We start from the raw sequence: 20740 nt of genomic DNA on the forward strand, positions 1-20740 counted from the left end.
TTTCAGGAAGCCAGTTTCTCCCCATTTCAACAAGAGCAAGACTGGCCTCCCAGCTCATATAGGGCAAAAGACTGCCCTCCCACCACAGGAGGGGTAGGAGCCCAGGGTGAGGTCATGGCTCAGCCCCCTTGTTCCTCTCCCAGGGAACAGGTAGGCATGGTGACTTCTAGGGCAGGGCAGGAAGATCAAAGCCTGCATGCCCTGCCATTGCAGAAGATGGCATTTGAAAGTAGGCACTTGAGACTCAGGAGAGTGGGGACTGACCCACAGTCCCCTGCTGAGGAAGGAGGCGGTCACATCCACTGTCACACCTGTAGAGAGGCAAGGTGGAGCTGGCAGGGCTGCTGGGGAAAGCAGCACCCACTGGTCCCTGCCACTCAAGCCCACCTCCAGTTGAGGGACACAGCAGTAACCATTGCGAAGTAGAGGATGAGTGACTCTGTAAGCTAGATCTCCTGAGAGTGGACCCTTTCCACAGTGGCCTGTCCATCTGTCCAGAAGCCATGGTGCCTGTGATGTCACCAACCCGCTGTGTTGCTTGGCAACTTTCCAGGATTAGTGCTCTGCCCCTGTCATCCCTGACGTCCCGCCATGGGCTGACGTTGCCTTGGCAACTGGATGGGTACTGCAGCTGTTTGGACAGCTGTACCCAGTGTGGGAAGTGGCAGGCAAAAGAGGGGAAGCAGGTGCCTCTCCACAGGCTGATTGGGGTACACAGCCTATCTCCAGACCTATAGAGGAGCCAAGCTGCCCAAAACAGGGCTTTGGGGGTCTCTATCCCCTCGAAGAGCTGTGGCCATTCTTGCCTTCAATCCCCCTCATACTCTTTCCTTCCTTCTGCTATGGTCACCAAGTACCTATTGTGTGAATGCCAACAAGAAAAGCAAAGTAAACTATGGTTCAGGCTCAGGAAAGGTTTTATCAGCATTGGGTCTTGAAGGATGAATAGGAGTTGGCCAGGAGTGGGAGTTGGTGGAGAGAGATGTTCTGGACAGAGGAAGCAGAAGTCAGTGCAAAGGCTGAATCATTATCTCTAGTCACAGCTTATACCCTGCCTCTGGTTTCTTTGTGGCCTGGTCTCTCTGGCTCTCTCCCACTTAGTAGACATTTTATGGTAGGGACAGCGTCCAGTTCAAATCTGGACACTTAGTCCCCAGCACAGGGCTGGCACCAAGTCAGCATTACTAAAATGTCAAATAAAATCGGGCATTTGCATAATGAGCATCAGGTCCTACCACCTCCCCCAACACTAACCTGTGTTACCAAGCCTCATTTTCCCCATCTATGAAATGAGGCCAATTTTGAGAAGGCTCTGGGCAGGGATTCTCAGGTTAAGGTGGAGTGATTTTTACATTTTCTTTGGTTTGTAACCCACCTCTTTTCCTTATAGAAAAATGGAAAGACTGGTGGGTAGAGTGGGCATCTGTATACCTTCAGATCCCCTAATCATCAGTATTGGACCACTTTTGCTTTATCTCCTCTCTATATATAGTTATCTATGTATAAATTTTGCTGAACCATGTGAAAGGAAGTCCCAGCAGCAGACATCCTGACATTGGTCCTTAAATTCCTTACTGCACATCAGCTAAAACAAGGACAGTCTTCTGTATAACCACAGTAACATTATCACATCTGAGAAAATTAACAGTAATATCCAGGGCAGGAAGGAGTATCTAAGCCTGAACTCATGCCAGGTCTTGGAGCAGATGGGCACCTGGCGGGGGCGGGGGAGGTTCATCCACTGCCCACCCGGCGGAGGCCTGAGGTGGAGTTGCAGCCCGGCTATGTATGTATGTGTGTGTGTTTAAGCTGAGCCTCCGGGGGAACAGAAACGACCCTTTCCGGTAAATTTCCCCAAGTTTTCTTCCCACGTTGTTTACATAGCTTTGTTTTTTTAAAAACAGGATTCAATCAGAGTTGTCGCACTTTGAAAACAGCATTTGGCTGCTTTGTCTCTTTCTCTAGAAAACTCTGGGAGGGGAGATGGATAATGGAGCCTGGATTTGAAAGCCTAGACGGCTGACACTTTCCCGCTGGCCTCCAACCCGCCGCTCGGAGGTGGCCCAGCCCTGGGTGGGGCAAGCCGCGTGGGTGAGTAGGGGCGGGAGGAGCCAAGTCAGGAGTATGTAGGGAGGCTAGTGCAGACCTGCGGAGGTTCACTGGCGGAAGCTCCCGCCAGCCTTGCCGGATGGTCCCGCCCCCTAGCAACAGGCCCAGCGTCCCTCCCTAGAAACGGGCAGCCGGACCCCACAACGTGTGCGGTGGAGCCGGTAGGTCGGTGGGCCCAAGGGATGGCGGGGCAAGCGCCTGCAGGGGGACCTCCATAAGTCTCAGAGGGCAAATGCACAGAAAGGAGGACGTCCTCCCGGCCCCGGGTCCACATCCCTGTCCGCGAGCCCCCGTGCCGTTTCTCTGCCTTGGCCTGTGGGAAGGGAGTGGGGTGCACTTTTAAACAACCTTGCAGATAAGTCCCATACTGACCACACCCCATGCTGAGAGTGTAGCCCTCTCCCTGTCCTTTCCCATGCAGGGAAAAAGCCAGGATTCTGGTCCTCATCAGCCACCAGTGCCTCCCCTGAGCCCGACCATGTCCAATCTTCTTAGTCCTCAGGGTCCCCATCTGTAAACTGGCAGAGTACTGCTGCATCTGTCTCACAGGGCTTACAGAGATCAACTTCCTTCCTTTACTTACCCCATTCATTCATTCTCACAATCATTCACCACTTTCTAGGCACCTACCATGTGCCAAGCCCATGCCAGTCCCGTGCTAGGTGTCGAGGTTCCAGAGATCAGTGTTACTTGAAAATTGCTGCATTTGAGCACGAACGGAATATGTGAAACAGATAAGGGTGCAGGATCCTTGTTGAATCAGGGGTGGGTGGCTCAGAAGCCCTTCTGCTTAGGCACTCACCTTGCAGAACCTCAGGGCTCCTTGGCACACAGTTTGAGAACCACTGTTGTGGTGCTAAGGACCGATCTTTGGGTCAGCCAGAGGTGGACACCTCAGTTTCTATTCTGGTTCTGCCACTTCTTGGCTGTGTGTCTTTTCCAAGTTTCTTGACGTCTCTGGATCTTAGTTTCCTTGTTTGTGGATTGGTGATTCTAGTAGTACCTGTAGTGAGGATCAAATACCCTTGTTCATCTGTGTCCATCCAGCCCAGTGCCTCGTGGGTGGTCAGGTCACATGGGGTTGAATGTCAGTGAATCCAACCTGAAGCGTCCTCTGATGCAAACCAAAATGGCTACCAGGTGATCTAACTGGGTCACGGTGTACGATCTTCTTTATGTGTTCTTGGATTCAGTTTGCTAATATTTTGTTGAGAATTTTTGCATCTATATTCATCAGAAATTGCCTGTAATTTTCTTTTTTTGGTGGTGTCTTTGTCTGGTTTTGGTATCAGGGTGATGGTGGCTTCATAGAATGTCTTTTGGGAGTGTTCCCTCCTCTTTTGGAAGAGTTTGAGAAGAATCAGTATAAGTTCTTCTTTGTATGTTTGGTGGAATTCGCCTGTGAAGCCATCTGGTCCTGGACTTTTGTTTGTAGGAAGTTTTTTTGTTTTTTGTTTTTAGTTACAGATTCTATTTCATTTCTAATGATCAGTCTGTTCAAATTATCTATTTCTTTTCAATTCAATTTTGGTGGTCTGTATGTTTCTAGAAAATTGTCCATTTCTTCTAGGTTGCCAAATTTGTTAGCATGTAATTATTCATAGTATTCTCTTATGGTTTTTTGTATTTCTGCGGTATCAGTTGATATTTTTCCTTTTTCATTTCTTATTTTGTTTATTTGGGTTCTCTCTTTTTTCTTGGTAAGCCTGGCCAGAGGTTTGTCTCTTTTGTTTACCCTTTCAAAGAACCAGCTCTTGGTTTTATTGATTTCTTCCTATATTTTTAAAATCTGTTTTATTTATTTTCTCCCTATCTTTAATATTTCTTTCCTTCTGCTGACTTGAGGTTTTGTTTGTTCGTCTTTTACTAATTCTTGTAGGTGGTAGATTAGGCTGTTTATTTGAGATTTTTCTTGTTTTTTGAGGAAGGCCTGTATCTCTACGAACTTCCCTCTAAGAACTGCTTTTGCTGCATCCCATAGATTTAGTATGGCTGTGTTTTCATTTTCGTTTGTCTCAAGGTTTTTTTTTTTTTTTTTGCGGTACGCGGGCCTCTCACTGTTGTAGCTGCTCCCGCTGCGGAGCACAGGCTCCAGACGCGCAGGCTCAGTGGCCATGGCTCACGGGCCCAGCCGCTCCGCGGCATGTGGGATCTTCCTGGACCGGGGCACGAACCCGTGTCACCTGCATCGGCAGGCAGACTCTCAACCAGTGTGCCACCAGGAAAGCCCGTCCCATTGTCTTTTTTAGTAACATGTTGTTTAGTCTTCATGTAATCATTTTTCCTCATTTCTTTTCCTATGATTGATTTCTAATTTCATGCCCTTGTGATCAAAGAAGATGCTTGAAATACTTTCTATACTCTTAAATTTGTTGAGGTTAGTTTTGTGCCCTAGTATGTGGTCAGTCCTAGAGAATGTTCCATGTGCACTTGAAAAGAATGTGTATTTTTTTTTTTATGTAATGTCCTGAAAATATCAAGTCTAACTGTTCTATTGTATCATTTAGGATCTCTGTTGCCTTTTTTAAAAAAAATTATTTATTTTTTATATTTTTTGCTGCGTTGGGTCTTCGTTGCTGTGCACGGGCTTTCTCTAGTTGCAGTGAGCAGGGGCTACTCTTTGTTGTGGTGCATGGACTTCTCATTGCAGTGGCTTCTCTTGTTGCAGAGCATGGGCTCTAGCTGCATGGGCTTCAGTAGTTGCAGTGTGCAGACTCAGTAGTTGTGGCAGGCAGGACTTAGAGTACGTGGACTTCAGTAGTTGTGGCACATGGACTCAGTAGTTGTGGTGTGCAGGCTTCAGTAGTTGTGTCACATGGGCTCAGTAGTTGTGTCTTGCAGGCTCTAGAGTGCAGGCTCAGTAGTTGTGGCTCATGGGCTTAGTTGCTCCGTGGCATGTGGGATCTTCACAGACCAGGGATCGAACCCATGTCCCCTGCATTGGAAGGTGGATTCTTAACCATTGCAACACCAGGGAAGTCCTTTCAAATACACTTTCAATCTCCTTTCTTTTCCTTCTGGAATCCCTATTATGCGTAGCTTGGCACACTTTATATTATCTTATATATGTTTTTCATTGGCTTTGTGTCTACTGTTTTTCTTGAGACTTTTTTTTTTAGTTATCTATTTTATACATATTGGTATATATACGTCAATCCCAATCTCCCAATTCATCCCATTCATTTCCATTATTCTATCTTCCAGATCACTTATTCTTTCTTCTGCATTATTTATTCTGCTATTCATTGCCTTTAGGTCAGCTTTTGTCTTGGCAAATGAATTCTCTAATTTTTCTTGGCTCCTCCTTATAGTTTCTAGTTTTCTAGTCCCTTTTTTACAGTAATCTGCATTTCTGTTGATAGCCTTTCTTAATTCCTTCAGTATTTTCATTACCTCCTTTTTAAACTCGGTGTCTATAAGACTGAAGAGGTCTGTTTCATTGTTTATTCCTTCAGGGGAATTCTCTTGGTCTTTTAACTGGTGGTGGTTCCTCTGCTTCTTCATTTTGCTTATATTTCCCTTACTCTGTGTGTTTAGGAGAAACAATTATCTGCTATAGTCTTGGAGGGCTATTTATATATGGGAGCGTCCCTGATAGCTTGTGTGGGTTTAATATTTTTTTGGCATGAAGGTTGTTTTTGGTTTGGATGCTTGCCGTCTCTTTCCTCAGGGTGTGCTGGTCGTTATCCCCTTGATAGGGGGTATGCAGATGCACAGCCCCCGTGCACGCTCCCAGAAGGGTGGGGACAGAGGTTGGCTCCCAGTGGCAGGACCCTCATTGGTGGTGGCCGCGGCAGGCCATGTGCTCCCTGGAAGGAGGACCCTCCACCTAACCCTGGAGTTCGTGTAGGCGGTGCCCTGCCACCACATAGTGAGCCTGGGAGAAAGAAGCTCCTATGGCGGCCCGCCCCGTCTCCTCACGGGGGCAGCCCGCAGCCTTGCCTCTCCGTCGGGCCCAGGCTTCGTCCCCGGACTCCCTCGGTTGTGGCAACCACACCCTGGCCCCCTCAGGCTTTCCTGACACAGCCAATCCCAGTCCTCTCCCTGGTCTGACCTCCAAAACACAAGCCTCAGCACCCAGCCCCCGCTCCGGCCCGCCTCAGTGGATGAGCATCTCAGGCTGGGGAGTGCCAGGTGATGGCCCTGACCGTCTATGCAGATCTCTCTCCGCTTTGTCCTCCAAAAACCCGTTGCTTGCTGCGTTCTCCCCCCAAAGCTCCCCCTCTGTCCAGGCTGATCTCCTCACCAGTGAGGGGACTTCCCAGAGTGTGGAAACCTTTCCTTTTTCACAGCTCCCTCCCAGGGGTGCAGGTCCTGTCCTGTTTCCTTTCTCTCATTTTTTCTTTTTTCTTTTGTCCTTCCCAGTTATGTGGAGATTTTCTTGCTCTTTTGGAAGTCTGAGGTCTGCCAGCATTCAGTAGATATTCTGTGAGGAACATTCCACATGTAGATATATTTTTGATGCATTTGTGGGAGAAGGTGAGCTCTACATCCTACTGCTCTGCCATCTTGATCTGATCTCCCTGACTTAACTTTTTTATTTTTGCACCAGCATTACACACAAACCTCTTCTTCCTCATACCCTTTTCTAGTTTCTTATAGTGCTCCCCTGACCAAGGGTTTCCCCTGGTGGTGCATTTTGAGGTGGCCAAAAGCAGCAGTGGCTTGGCAAGGGCTTGCTTGCTGCACAATAAAAACTCGGCAAACCCTCATCCTTGGGATGTGCATGCAATCCAGTGGTGCATCTGTTTTTCCCTGTGGGGAGACAAGAGGGTGTCAGTTTCATTAGCTGAGTTGATCCTGAGAGCCAGGGTGTGGATGAATAGTTCCTTTGCTGGCAGAGGTATCTGTGGGCCAACAGAAGGTCAGGGTCCCTCTCGGGAGGTGATTTAGTCCTCTGGCTCCTGGGGTAAGGTAAGGGAGATGGGCATGGGTAGATGGGCATGGGGGATGCAGGGCATGGCTTCAGGAGTTGTGTCACATGGATTCAGTAGTTGTGTCTTGCAGGCTCTAGAGTGCAGGCTCAGTAGTTGTGGCTCATGGGCTTAGTTGCTCCGTGGCATGTGGGATCTTCACAGACCAGGGATCGAACCCATGTCCCCTGCATTGGAAGGTGGATTCTTAACTGTTGCAACACCAGGGAAGTTCCTTCAAATACATTTTCAATCTCCTTTCTCTTTCTTCTCCTTCTGGAATCCCCAGCCCCACACTGGGAAGAGTCAGGGCAGGGCTTCCCTGGTGGCGCAGTGGTTGAGAGTCCGCCTGCCGATGCAGGGGACACGGGTTCGTGCCCCGGTCCGGGAAGATCCCACATGCTGCGGAGCGGCTGGGCCCGTGAGCCATGGCCGTTGAGCCTGCGCGTCCGGAGCCTGCACTTCTGGAGCCTGTGCTCCGCAACGGGAGAAGCCACAACAGTGAGAGGCCCGTGTACCACAAAAAAAAAAAAAAAAGAGTCAGGGCAGTCCGGCAGGACTGGGTGGGGTGGGGCTGGGGTTGGGGGAATGGGGGTAAGGGGCACTGAGGCTGCAACTGGATGAAAGTTATTTTGGAGAAAACCAAACAGAGCTCTTCACTGAGTGAGTGAACTCTGGGCCTCCCTCTTTATCTCCCCTTGTGAGAAGCCAGGCCTTACTCTGTAACACAGGGGAGAAGGGTGGGAAAGTACAGAAGGATGCACGGGGTTGGGGGCATCTATAGAGTGTTCAACCTCTGACTCTGGGGTCTCATTTCTCACATAGCTTCTAGAGAAGGCCCTGCTGTCTCCTGGCAGGACCTTCCTGGCACTCTGTGTCTGTTCATATTAGAAGAGTACTCCCTCCCTCCGTTATCCATGCCTGGGGGCTGGGGCTTGTTGTGGGGTGGCAGACTAGGCATCCCTGTATCCTGGTGGCCCTGGGGGATGAGCAGAGGTTGGCAAGGGCCCAGTGACACCAGTATCTTCTAGGAGCTCTGGCTGGGACATCACCCTGAGAAGCAGCATGGAGCAGCAGCCTAACAGAGAAGGCCACAGCCCAGGAAGGACCCCTCAGGGCCCAGAGTGCAGCAGTACTCCTGTGGGCCAAGAGTGTAGTCTGAGAGACCTGGAGCATAACCTGGGGAGCATTCTTCAGGGACCAGATTCTGGGTCGGAGAAGCTTCCTCCAAGCCCTGACCCCAAGACCCCACCTTTGCACCTGACTGCAGCCCCATCCACGTCCTCAGACTTGGGGCAGCCCCGGAAGTTGCCCCTGACGGGCACTGATAAGAAGTACCCGCTGATGAAGCAGCGTGGGTTCTACTCTGACATCCTCAGCCCTGGAAGCTTGGATAAACTTGGGGTGAGTGTGGCAGCCATACCCTACCAAGCCTGAGCCTTCCTTGTGGGTTCTTTTTGCCCTTTCTTCCTTTTATCCATCCATCCATCCACCTATCTGTCTAGCAATTTTCCACCCACTCACCCATCTGCCCATCCTTCTGCCCATCCATCTTTGTCCATTCATTCAAAAATTCATTACTGAGCACCTGCTATGTGACAGGCCCTGGGCTAAGCCCCGGTGACAATACACCAGGATTGTCATCCATATGCCTATTGTCATGGGGCAATGGCTTTGGTGGGGAAATACTCCCTCCCCCGGCCCCAGCTCTGGTTGGGGAGGGGGTCCTGGGACAAGGTGGTGTACTGCTGAGATTTACAAGATAGCTATGAATTTGCTGGGTAAGATAGGGGCTGGGGGGAGTGTTCCAGGCAGGGGGAACAGAAGATACAGAGCCTTGAGATCCCTGACAGAGGCCATGGCCCACATGGAGGAGGAGAGTAGAAATAAGAGGAGAGAGATGGAGGGCAGGGGAAGACGGAGAAGGGATATAACTAGGGGAGAGTTCAAAGAGCCCTGTGCGTCCTGGACAGCCTTAGGATGGTTTTAGGCAGGGGAGGGGCCAATAGAGATAGGGCGAGGACCCATTGATACCCACTGTGCCAGAGGTCCCAGAGTGCCCTTGGCAGTGGAGGAATACACAGAGGCACCTGCAGGCCTTACAGTACCTCTGTCTTGTGGCTCAGCCCCTGGACACACACCAAGAGTGTTCTCAGAGTGAGGAGGGGGACTGTGCACGACCAGAATGGGGTTGGGCCAGGGGTGTCCCAGGTGGCCACAGCTTGTCACCTACTGTGGCCTCTGAATGAGGAATTGTGCAAATTCCTCTTCACTGATTCTTCCTCATCCCTGTCCCTGTGCACCCCTGGGATGCTCTCTGGTGGGCATGGGGGAGACACCTGGCCTCGTGGGCCCTACCAGATCCTGCCTGTCCTTGGGATGTTTACGCTCCCTCAGGGCTATGGGGTTTGGTTTCAGGAGGTGTGTCGTGGCCCCTGCACGAACCAGGACCTCCTGCGGCAGGCCAACCTTGACAAGTTCACCCCAAGAGGTCAGTGCCCAGGGGGCTGGGTGGGAGGGTGCCTTTAGAAGCAGGGCCTCTGGCCTCAGGGAGATTGTCTCCTCTTGGCTGAGGGTTTCAATCTCCTCAACTGTGAAATGGGGATAACAAGAAACAAGGTGCTTTGCAGGGCCCCAGCTCATGGTGAGTGCTCGGTGAAGCACAGCTGCTTAATTGTGACTCTCGGCAGAGCTGTGTGTGACAAGGGCACTGTGGTGTGGTGGGGCTGCTGAGGGCCAGGTCCCCAGTTCCCTCTGCCTGGCTGGGGACAGTAGGACATTGACATGTGTGTTTTCTGGTACGTGGAACGTGGGCTTGGAGGAGGTCAGGACTGTTGTTACCTGGCTCGGGCTGCAGCACCTAGAACAGGGCTTGGAGCAGGAAGGTACCCAGGATTTCATTGCCAAAGAGGGGAAGGAAGACGCTCCTCTCAGGCTCCATGATGAGTCTTGTAAGGTGTGGGGCAGGTCTGCATGGCACAGACCAGTCCCCAGTGGCAGAGGGGAGGAGAGGGTGGCTCCAAGAAAGGCAGCGAGCTGGTTGGGGCCCTGAGAGGCAGTGAGACCTTGGGGGCCCTCCTGGCTGGCCAGTGGACAGGACGCCCTTTCGATCAGGTCCAGAAGCTCCATGGTCCCAGCTGTCTGCCTTTCCACTCTACCCCCAGGAGAGGCCTGGCTCTGTGCTGGCACTGTCCAGATTTGTCTTCTTGAGACCCACAGTCCTCCTGGGGGCCTGTGAATCCCCAAAAGTGGCACAGGAAACATCACATGTACATGCCTCTGTGCAGTGACCTGAGGATCCAGCCTATTGTGGTCAGCAGTTTCACAAGTATCTGTGGCCCAGAAAATGGTTACAAACCACAGATCAAGGGCTGCGGGGGAGCTGGGAATGGGGCTCCTGCTATCCATGGCAGGGGCGGGGGGCAGGGCTGGTCAGCAGCTCTGTGGCCCCACCCAAGTGAGGAAGAACAGCCCGGCAGGGTCACAGGGTGGCGGCAGTCAGGACTCATGGCCGTCAGAGCTCTTGGCAGAAGGCTACGTGAAGGCCTGGGAAGCCTGCCTAGGGCTCCTGGACCAGCAGGGGCGGGGGCCAGGCTTTGCTGTCCTCACCCTGGCTCCTTCTTGGCTCCTGAGACGCAGGGCCAGGCCCAGGAATTCATGATCCTGGGTGTGGAATGTGTTATGGATCCATAGGCTCAAGAGCAGATGATTAGGGATCTGAAAACTGCCCCTGGGCCAGACCGTTCTGGTAGCGTGGGGTTCCCCGAGCACCTGACAGCTCTGGTAAGAGAGCCGACTTAGCGGCAGGTGGATGGCCTCTGCTCAGCCTCTGGAAGCTTCTGTAGAGCCCCAGTGGGTACCCCCAAGGTAGACCCGCCTCTGGTGTGACTGCATCTTGACCCCAGAGACGTGAGGCCCAAGGAGGGGGTTACTAGGGCCTCCCAGGGGAGTTGTTCGGAGCCATCACTGAGCTGTCCAGAGCCCACCCAGGCCCTGGGAAAGGTGGCTCATCCCCGAAGCACTTTCCTGCACTCCCGTCCCCACCACTATGGTCTTGGCTTGTCTGAGACTTTCCTTCCCATTTAACATCCTGAGTCCCAGGAAACTGGAATGTCACCCTATCAATGGGCCTCTCTTCACCAGTTCCCTTGCCCTCAGACCTGGAATGGAAGCCTGTCTAAGGAGGTGTGGCCATTTTGTGACTTGAGGGTCCCCTGGGGGTGGGGTGGTGGTGCCACCCACTCCTACAGTATCCAGGATGTCTTGAGTCTGGAAACAGTCCCAGTGAGTGAATGGCATTCAGACCCCGAGATGCTTGGGAGGGCCTCTGGGGTAGGGATGGCAGGAACCCATCCCAGACATGCAGGGAGCTACCACTTCACCTTCCTATCCAGCTGTAATCCTCACTGGTAGTTTGATTCAGCATCTGGCTTGAGCAAAAGCCGCTGGCACCGGGGCTGTGGGCAGAAAGGAGGGGAATGGTCGAGCATGCTGGCTCTGGGCAGGGCGAGCAGGACCAAAACAGACCTTCTGGCGGCCCTTGTCCTCCAGGCTCATGACCCCTTGGGAGCCCGGTGCACATCTGGCTTCTCACTGCCACAGGCCAGCTCTGAGCTTCCCATGCCCCAAAGCTGCATGCCTGGTACCTGCCTAGCACTGTGTTTTGGGGGTGTTGGGCCCCAGCCTGAGCCCCTGCAGCTCCTGCCCCTGCCCCTGCCCACAGTCAGAACCTTTGAGGTTCCTGAGGACTTCGAGGAGCGCCTGGAGCATCAGCACATCGGGTGTACCACCAAGCTGCTCACCCAGACTGACTTCCCGCTGCAGGCCTACGAGCCCAAGGTGCAGGTGCCCTACCTGGTGCTGCCGGGCCAGTGCCCCCGCAAGATTGAGATTGAGAGGTAGGTATGGTTGCGTGAGCAGTGGGAGGGCCTGCCCTCTGGGAGGTGGCATCCACCCACCTCAAAGAGTGAGGGATAGTAGACAACTAGGTGATCATCCTCATGGCAGAGGTTACTAAGATGGGTCTGTGTGCAAGTGTTCAAATCTTCTAGCCCTTTGGTTTCTTAATAGGAACGAGTTACTTTCCTTGCTGTGGAATCAGGGAGGGTGGCATTTAAGTCAACGTGGTGAAACTGACAGGCAGGATGCAAGGGCAGTTGGAGCCCAGGACACCAGCCCCAGCCACCATTCCACTTCCTGATAAGTCCCAGAAGGGCAGAGGGCCCTGGAGGGGGTCACTGGGCCACACCCCTACTGCCTTAACTCCCTGGGCCCTTGCTGACCCCCATGGAGACACCTCACATGCGCCGAGCTGTCGTGAGATTTCCTTGTCTCCCTCGGCCAGGAGGAAGCGGCTGTACCTGAGCCTGGACATTGAGCAGCTGCTGGCCAGCGAGGGCATTGACTCCGACAAGCTCATGCCCAGGCACCCAGACCCCCACCACCCCCAGACCATTGAGCAGGGTCATGACCCGCTGTTCCCCATCTATCTCCCACTGAAGGTGAGTCCAGCTTCCACAGAGGGCCAGTGGTCAGGAGATGGGGGTGCAGGACTCCAGCGGAGGGATCAGACTCAAAAGGGGATCCCATGACAATCACAAGCACTCACTTGTCAGACAGGACAACTGCATAGTCAGGGTGCTACCCCCACTCCTGGGGTTTCAGGCATCCTAGGCTGGGGCAGGAGGGGCCCCAGGACCCCTGGGACGCTGATTCCCTGCTTCTTCCCTGGGAGCCTGGGAACCCTGTGTACATGAGCTCTGTCCCCACCCCACCCACGGGCACCAAGAAGCAGCCCAGTTGGACTGTGGAGTAGTGTTCAGGCCTCCCTGACTACTGCGTCTGGTGTCACTGGGATGGGGAGACCTGTGGTGGAGGAAGGCACCATTGTAGCCCCTTTAGGGTACCAATGGGGAAACTGAGTCCAGAGGAGAAAGAGGGAGCATAGCCTGCCCTGGTTTTCACCCACTTCCCTGCCCTTCCTCTCCATGGTCCTGAGTATCTCTTGCCTGGTGGTCCCTATGGGGAGACAGAGTTGCATATCACCCTACTAAAGATGGCCTTCTGACAACCTGAACTTGCATTGTTTCTGAGTCTGGGTGGGTGCTCAGGAAAATCCAAGGGCCACCACTTCCCTTGGACCTGAGCTGGGTGATCCTGGCCAGTGGTGGGGGAGAGCCCATATCCTGCTCGGAGTCCCCAGATACCCCTCTGCCTGAACCTCAGTGTGGCTTGGTTGGACAGGGTTTCATAGAGCCAGACTCCACAGACCCCTGTGAACAGCAGAGGAGGCACTCAGGCCCCTGGGCCCCAGTCTTCAGCTTCTGCATCTGGGGAGGAGCCTACTCAGGCACCCCTACCCTCTGGCATGCCCAGCCCACTTGGGTCCACCAGGGGTGAGCCGCCTGCTCCCAGCATCTACTGTTTTCTTCCAGGTATTTGACAATGAGGAGTTTGACTGCCGGACTCCCAGTGAGTGGATCAACATGGGCTTGGAGCCAGGGTCTCAGAACAGGAAACCTGTCCCCGGAAAAGCCCTCCTGCCCATCAATGACTTCCTGGGGCACGGTGAGCAGGGCCAGCAAGGGCAGGGGGACAGGATCTTGTCTGCACCATCCTGTCCTGGCAGCCCAGCCATAGACTCCTAGACTGCCCTGGGGCCTCAACCATGGGAGGTGGGGGCCCCACCTTTTGAGGCCTCGCAGCTGGGATACAGGCCAGCGGGCTGGCCGCATAGAAGGAAATGCAGGGACCAGGGATGACATGGGTGGGTGGGCTGAGGAAGGAACAGCTGGATGGTGTCTAATGTTAAAAAAAAATGCTTTGATTTATTGGCAATGAAAAATATGCAAGCTTATTAGACATGTTCAAATGTGTATAAGGGGCACAATTCAAGCGGTTCCATCCCGTGCCCCAGAAACCGCATTGCTCCACCTATAACTGTGGCCTCTTGGCTTTCACCTCTGTGTGGACAACACACACACTGTCACACACTCACACTCACATACTTGCTTTCAAACACACACGTTCATAAGTCCACTGTCACACTCACCCACCATCCCTCACACACACACACAGCTGTACTCATATGCAAATTTTAAGCACACAAACACACATGCCTACTGTCACCCATTCACAACCGCTATCACACCCACATACACATCCTCACACTGATGTTGCACAGACTTGCCAAATCTTGCCCTTGTCTGTGTCTGCCCCTCCTTTGGCCCCAGGTCTGCCCTGGGGGCTGTGGAAGCTCTCTCCAGTTTGTTGCTGTCTGCCAGGCTGACCTTCCACGGTCACCACCCTGGCCTGCCACCATGGCTGGCATGACTACTCTCTATGTAGGCATCCTAGGAAGGTCTGGGTTATGAGATTGGAGGTGGCTGTCCCCATGTGCAGGGCGAAGGCCTCTCTGCTCCCTGCCCAGTGCATGGATATGCCACTGTGGAGTGGGGAGTGGGCCCAGTGGGCCAGCGCCCAGGCGGGAGATAGGATTGTGAGAGCCATGCTGGTTTTCAGACTGCTCAGCCTCCAGGGGGCCCACGGCGAGTCCGTTGTGCAAGCTGTAAGTTTATGTTTCAGTTTAAAAACATGTAAATGCTAGAATCAATTTCTTTGAACTAGATAAGAAACCCAGAATGTTCCCTTTACTTTGGACTTAATTACAAAAATAATTTAACTCAATTGTTCCCAGATCTCCAATTCCTGGTGATAAAACCAGAAGGTTTGGGGGTGTATTAACCTTAAATGTACCAGGTAGTGGCTTCCCTGAAGTGCTTCTGCTTGCACTGCTTCATATGGGCCCTGGCCCTGGGTGGCAGCACTAATGGTGGAGCGTTTCTGCCAGACTCTGCTTTCTGCTAGGGGCTTCTTGTGACATCTTTTCCTTTAAGCTGAGTCAAGACAAGGTCAGCATTTTCAAAAAGGAAACTAATTAGGAAGAGGAGGGAAAAGCAAAACAGAGCCAAAGCTGGTGAGGTATATCCCACAGCAGCCTCCTTTACTTATCTACCTGGCATCAGTCAGTGGGAGCATTTCTTTGGAATTCCAGCCTGGAGAAGATGCATACACAATATGACTTTAAGCTCTGTGAGACACACAAGCAAGGTAACAAATCAGAAAGTGCCTGGGGCAAAGGTGCTATTTTAGGCAGAGATGCTTCTACAAGGAGAAGCCGCTTGAGCAGGGAACAAGCCAGCATCGAGGTGACCTGGATGAAGACTGTTCCAGGCAGAGGGCACAGCCAATGCTAAGGCCCTGAGGCAGGAGCAAGCTACAAAGTCATAGGAATAGCCAGACATCCAGTGTGGCTGGAGAGGAATGAGTGAGGGAGGCAGTGGCAAGAGGTGAGCTGGAGTAGTCAAAGGCTTTCAGCCCAGGGAGAGGGTGGGAGGCCCATCCTGGCCAAACAGCCCCTGAGGCCCACTTTGAGGCCATTGCAGGGAAGCAGTCTTCTACCCTGCCCTGCCCTGATGGGAGCAGCCCGGGGGCTCAGCTGCCACATGCAGCCTAAGGGCTTCCCTCGGGCCTTGAAGAGGTCCAGTTCAGACGTGATGAGCTCTACACCTAGATCCTCAACAGGGCTAGGCAAACAAGGACTAAGCAAACAAGCCCCTGTTTGCTTGGGGCTTTCCTGCCTCCTGTCCCAGCCCTGCTGGCCTGTGTCTCTCTCTGCCCTGATGGAGTCATGCAGAGCATCAGGGCAGAGAGACCTGCCTGGTTCCCAAGAGTCAAGCTCAGCTGGAAGGAAGTAGGCTCCCCACTCTGCTGCAGCCAGAGGGTGGGGGTCAGCATGGTGGGAGAGAGGCCAGACTAGTGACCACTGAGACCTTTCCTAGCATCCACTGCCCACATGCAGGGGCCTTTTCCCACCCTATGGCAGGGAGCACTGATGGGCACCCCTCCTGTTTCAGAGGAACCCAAGAGTCAGAAGCTGACGTACAAATGGTGCAATGTCGGCGTCCTGGACTATGACAAGGAGAAGAAGCTGTACCTAGTGCACAAGACGAATAAGGATGGTTTGGTGCGAGATGAGATGGGGAAGCCCATCCTGAATGGAGGGGTAACGGCCGAAGGTACGAGGTCTCTGCCCCTGCCTCAGGCAGACCCCCAGCTCAGGCCCGGCCTGGCCTGTGACTGAGGCCAACCCCTGCGCAGGGTATAGCCAGCTCGGGTCTGAATGCCCCCTTGCTCTGTTGTCCTGGGGCTGTCTGTCCCCCAACCAGTGAGAACCAGAGGACGCATCACTCAGAGATCCCAGGAAGGGCAATTGGCCATTATTTGATATGCCAACTCTGAGCAGCTGGCAGTGCTGCTTTCAGTGTCATCTTGAGAAGGAGCCTGAGGCCCAACAATTAAAGATGTCTGCCCTGGGTGTCGCATCAGGAATGGGCAATTGAATGGCCACCCCTGTATAACTCCTTGTCTGTACACAGCTTTTTACAGTTTACAAAGAACTTTCACATCCATCCATGACAACCTGTGACGTGGGCAGTTCAGGGAGTGTTGTCATACCCATTTCACAGATGTGATGGGGTCACTTGCTCAGAGCCACCATGCATCAGTGGCAGAGCCAGCCTGGAACCCAGTGCTCCTGCCCAGAGGGCCCCACTGCATATTCCTTTCTCCCTCCACCCGACCCCAGGAAGGCCGCCCCTCCTGTTCTGCCAGTACTGGGTGCCAAGGATCCAGCTTCTCTTCTGTGCTGAGGACCCACGTGTGTTCACACAACGTGTGGTCCAGGCCAACGCCCTGCGCAAGAACACAGAGGCGCTGCTGCTATACAACCTGTATGTGGACTGTATGCCCTCCGAGGGCCAGCGGCTCATCAGTGAGCAGAGCCTGAGCAAGATCAAGCAGTGGGCCATGAGCACACCTCGGATGCGCAAAGGGCCCTCGTGAGTACCTCCCCCAGACCCTTTCCCACACCAGAGCAGCACCTCCTCCAGGGAGCTGTCCAGTGGAAAAGTAGTGCTGCCCAGTGGGGGAGGGGGGATGCTCCCTCCATGCTCATCTGTTTGGGGCTGTCTTGCCCACTGCATTATGGATTTCTTGGGCCCCAAACAATTTCTTGTTCATCTCCAGATCTCTCATATCAATATGGACTCATGGATTCTTAATTTTATTCCAAGGGTTATAATCTGTTACTACCATTTTTAATTTTGATGATCAAATTGTCCCAGCTTTGGCCAGTGGGAGCCTCTTCAGGCTGATTCCTGTGTCCATTTGATATGTTCTTATTGTTCATTGAGTATGCTTTTACTTTCTGGCACAGCAAGAAGTTCCAGGCTCATCTTACTTTCCCAGACCCAGCCCTGAAATCAGCTGTTTTCCCAAGGAACCCTGGTTCCTCTTGGTGGGGAATGGTATTTAGAAGCTAAGATTTTGACATTAAGATGTGCTCATTGCTACTGGGAAATCAACACTTTGAAGTCCTTAGAGCAGATAGATCTAAGATATATACGTTATTTATTTATTTTATATCATATCATATATTCTTTAAACTTTTTTTAAAATTTATTTTTGGGGCTTCCCTGGTGGCACAGTGGTTGAGGGTCTGCCTGCCGATGCAGGGGACACGGGTTCCAGCCCCAGTCCAGGAGGATCCCACATGCCGCGGAGCGGCTAAGCCCGTGAGCCATGGCCGCTGAGCCTGTGCGTCCGGAGCCTGTGCTCCACAATGGGAGAGACCACAACAGTGAGAGGCCCGCGTACCGCAAAAAAAAAAAAAAAAAAAAAAAAATTTATTTTTGACTGCGTTGGGTCTTTGCTGCTGTGCGCAGGCTTTCTCTAGTTGTGACTAGCAGGGGCTACTCTTCATTGCGGAGCACAGGCTCTAGGCTCTCAGGCTTCAGTAGTTGCAGTGCGCGGGCTTCTCACTGCAGTGGTTTTTCTTGTTGCAGAGCACGGGCTCTAGGCACACAGGCTTCAGTAGTTGCGGCACATGGGCTTAGTCATTGTGGCTTGTGGGCCATAGAGAGCAGGCTCAGTAGTTGTGGCACACGGGCTTAGTTGCTCCGCTGCATGTGGGATTTTCCTGGACCAGGGCTTGAACCCCTGTCCCCTGCATTGGCAGGCGGATTCTTAACCACTGCATCACCAGGGAAGCCCCTCATACCATATATTCTTATATTACATTATGTTACATATAACCTCCATGCACATGTCTTTATCTATTATATATCTATCTGTTAAAAAACATGAGTTCATACTGATATCTTCATATTGACTTCAAACCACAGGGCTCATTCTCACTTGTACATATTTGGTACTTCTTTTTCTAAAAGAAAATTGGCTTTTATTCCTCATAGTATATTTACTTATTTGCTCAGTCCTGGAATACACAGAAAGTAGTTTCAATTGCTTAATCCATACCCTTTGGAGGAAAAACTCTACAAAGTAATCTTTGATATTTGTTTAGTTTTCTTTTTCTCTTTAAAAAGAGAGGGGGTGCTTCCCTGGTGGTGCAGTGGTTGAGAGTCCGCCTGCCGATGCAGGGGACACGGGTTCGTGCCCCGGTCCGGGAAGATCCCACATGCCACGGAGCGGCTAGGCCCATGAGCCATGGCCACTGAGCCTGCGCGTCCGGAGCCTGTACTCTGCAATGGGAGAGGCCACAACAGTGAGAGGCCCGCGTACCGCAAAAAAGAAAAAAAAAAAAAAAAAAAGAGAGGGAGTATATAGTCCAAATACTATGTTCAAAAGTTACTTGGTTTAATTCTTCCCACCCTGCTCAGTGGGATATATTCATTTGATGAATATATATATAGCTTGGTCTGTTTGTTTTATAAATATATGTGTATATATATAGAAAATACATGTAAAATATACATATAATATGTGTATTATATTGTAATAGATACATATATATTGTTATATATTACATTATATATAATATGTATGTATAAAATTTAGAGAGAATACATATACATATGTAAATATTTCTCTATGTGTATAATATATACACACATATATAAAACATACTCACTAATATATGTTACTCAAAAAGGTATACTCAGAGATTTGTCCCTCTTCACTCTCATTCATTCTATCCTATCCACATCTCCCATCTTTTCCACTCTGTTCCCACTCATAGGTAACCAATATCACTAGTTTCTGGTTTATTTTTTCTGTGTTTCTTTTTGCACAAATGATATTTTCATGTATATTTTCTTATCCCCCTTCTTACATGCAGGGTAGTACACTATAGATATTCTTTTTTTTTTTTTTTTGTTTTTGTTTTTGTTTTTGTTTTTTGCGGTACACGGGCCTCTCACTGTTGTGGCCTCTCCCGTTGCGGAGCACAAGCTCTGGACGCGCAGGCCCAGCGGCCATGGCTCACGGGCCCAGTCGCTCCGCGGCATGTGGGATCTTCCCGGACCGGGGCACGAACCCGTGTCCCCTGCATCGGCAGGCGGACTCTCAACCACTGCGCCACCAGGGAAGCCCTAGATATTCTTTTTATTTTGCCTTTTTCATTTACAATACATCCTGGGAATCAATCCTTATCAGTTCATTGAGTCTTCATTCTTTTTTATAGCTGCATAGTAATCTATTGTGTGGATGTACCATGTATCATGGTTTATTCAACCATTCTCTAATACATAGGCATTTAGGTAATTTCCAGTAGTTTGCAATTACAAACAATGCTACAATGAATAATTTTGTGCACTTGTATATTCATATTGATGGAGGTATAGCTTTATATAGTGTATATTCTGAGAAGTGGAATTGCAAGGTCAAAAGATGAGTACTCACTGTACTTTTGTTAGGTATCACCACATTTTCCTCCATAAGGATTTTGCATGCCCACCAGCAATGTGTGAGAGTGCCTGTTTCCCTACCCCCTTGCCAAGAGTGCGTTGTTATACAATTTAATTTTTTGCCAGTCTGGAAGGTAAGTCTGTAAGTATTATAAATGAGGCTGAATGTCTTTTCAATCTTTTCATATGATTAAGGACAAGTTTTATATCTTTTTGTGACCTGTCCATATTTTTTGCCCATTTTTTTCTCTTAGGTTTTTGGGGTATTTTCCCTCTAATGTTATGAGTTCTTTATATATTAAGGATATTGGTTCTTTTAAAAATTAATTAATTAATTAATTAATTTTGGGCTCCGTTGGGTCTTCGTTACTGCCCGCAGGCTTTCTCTAGTTGTGGCGAGCGGGGTCTACTCTTTGTTGCGGTGTGTAGGCTTCTCACTGTGGTGGCTTCTCTTGTGGAGCACAGGCTCTAGGTGCGTGGGCCTCAGTAGTTGTGGCATATGGGATCAGTAGTTGTGGCTCACGGGCCCTAGAGCACAGGCTCAGTAGTTGTGGCGCACAGGCTTAGTCGCTCTGCAGCATGTGGGATCTTCCCAGACCAGGGATTGAACCATGTTCCTTGCATTGGCAGGTAGATTCTTAACCACTGCACAACCAGGGAAGTCCCAAGGATATTGGTTCATTATCTGTGATGTATGTTGTAAATGTTTTCTCCTGGTTTGTCAGTTGTATATTGACTTTTCTTATAGTAATCTTTGCAATATAACTTTAAAAGTACGTAAACAGTTTTATTAATCATTTCTTCTATTGCATCTGGATTTTGAGTCATAGTTAGAAAGTCCTTCCCTATATTGAGGTTTTCTTCTAGAACTTGTATGGTTTCATGTTTTTGCCTTTTATATCCTTGATTCATCCTTATGTATGGTATGTGGTATGGATCCAATTTTATCTTTTT

The 20740-nt window shown here is 50.9% G+C and overlaps 1 protein-coding gene across 1 annotated transcript in view; it reads left to right on the forward strand.

Moving 5' to 3' along the window:
• Positions 1-2194: 2194 nt before the first annotated feature.
• Positions 2195-20740, forward strand: part of DNAH1 (dynein axonemal heavy chain 1) — a 79115-nt gene continuing 60569 nt past the window's right edge. Inside the window, exons 1-8 of the mRNA XM_073811190.1 lie at positions 2195-2270; positions 8054-8426; positions 9441-9513; positions 11746-11920; positions 12367-12523; positions 13457-13589; positions 15938-16099; positions 16669-16921. Coding sequence (XP_073667291.1) covers positions 8088-8426; positions 9441-9513; positions 11746-11920; positions 12367-12523; positions 13457-13589; positions 15938-16099; positions 16669-16921 — 1292 coding nt within the window. The 5' untranslated portion in view covers positions 2195-2270; positions 8054-8087. The remainder of the gene's footprint in view (positions 2271-8053; positions 8427-9440; positions 9514-11745; positions 11921-12366; positions 12524-13456; positions 13590-15937; positions 16100-16668; positions 16922-20740) is intronic.

This window comes from Tursiops truncatus, chromosome 10 (assembly GCF_011762595.2).
Source record: "Tursiops truncatus isolate mTurTru1 chromosome 10, mTurTru1.mat.Y, whole genome shotgun sequence".
Taxonomy (NCBI): domain Eukaryota; kingdom Metazoa; phylum Chordata; class Mammalia; order Artiodactyla; family Delphinidae; genus Tursiops; species Tursiops truncatus.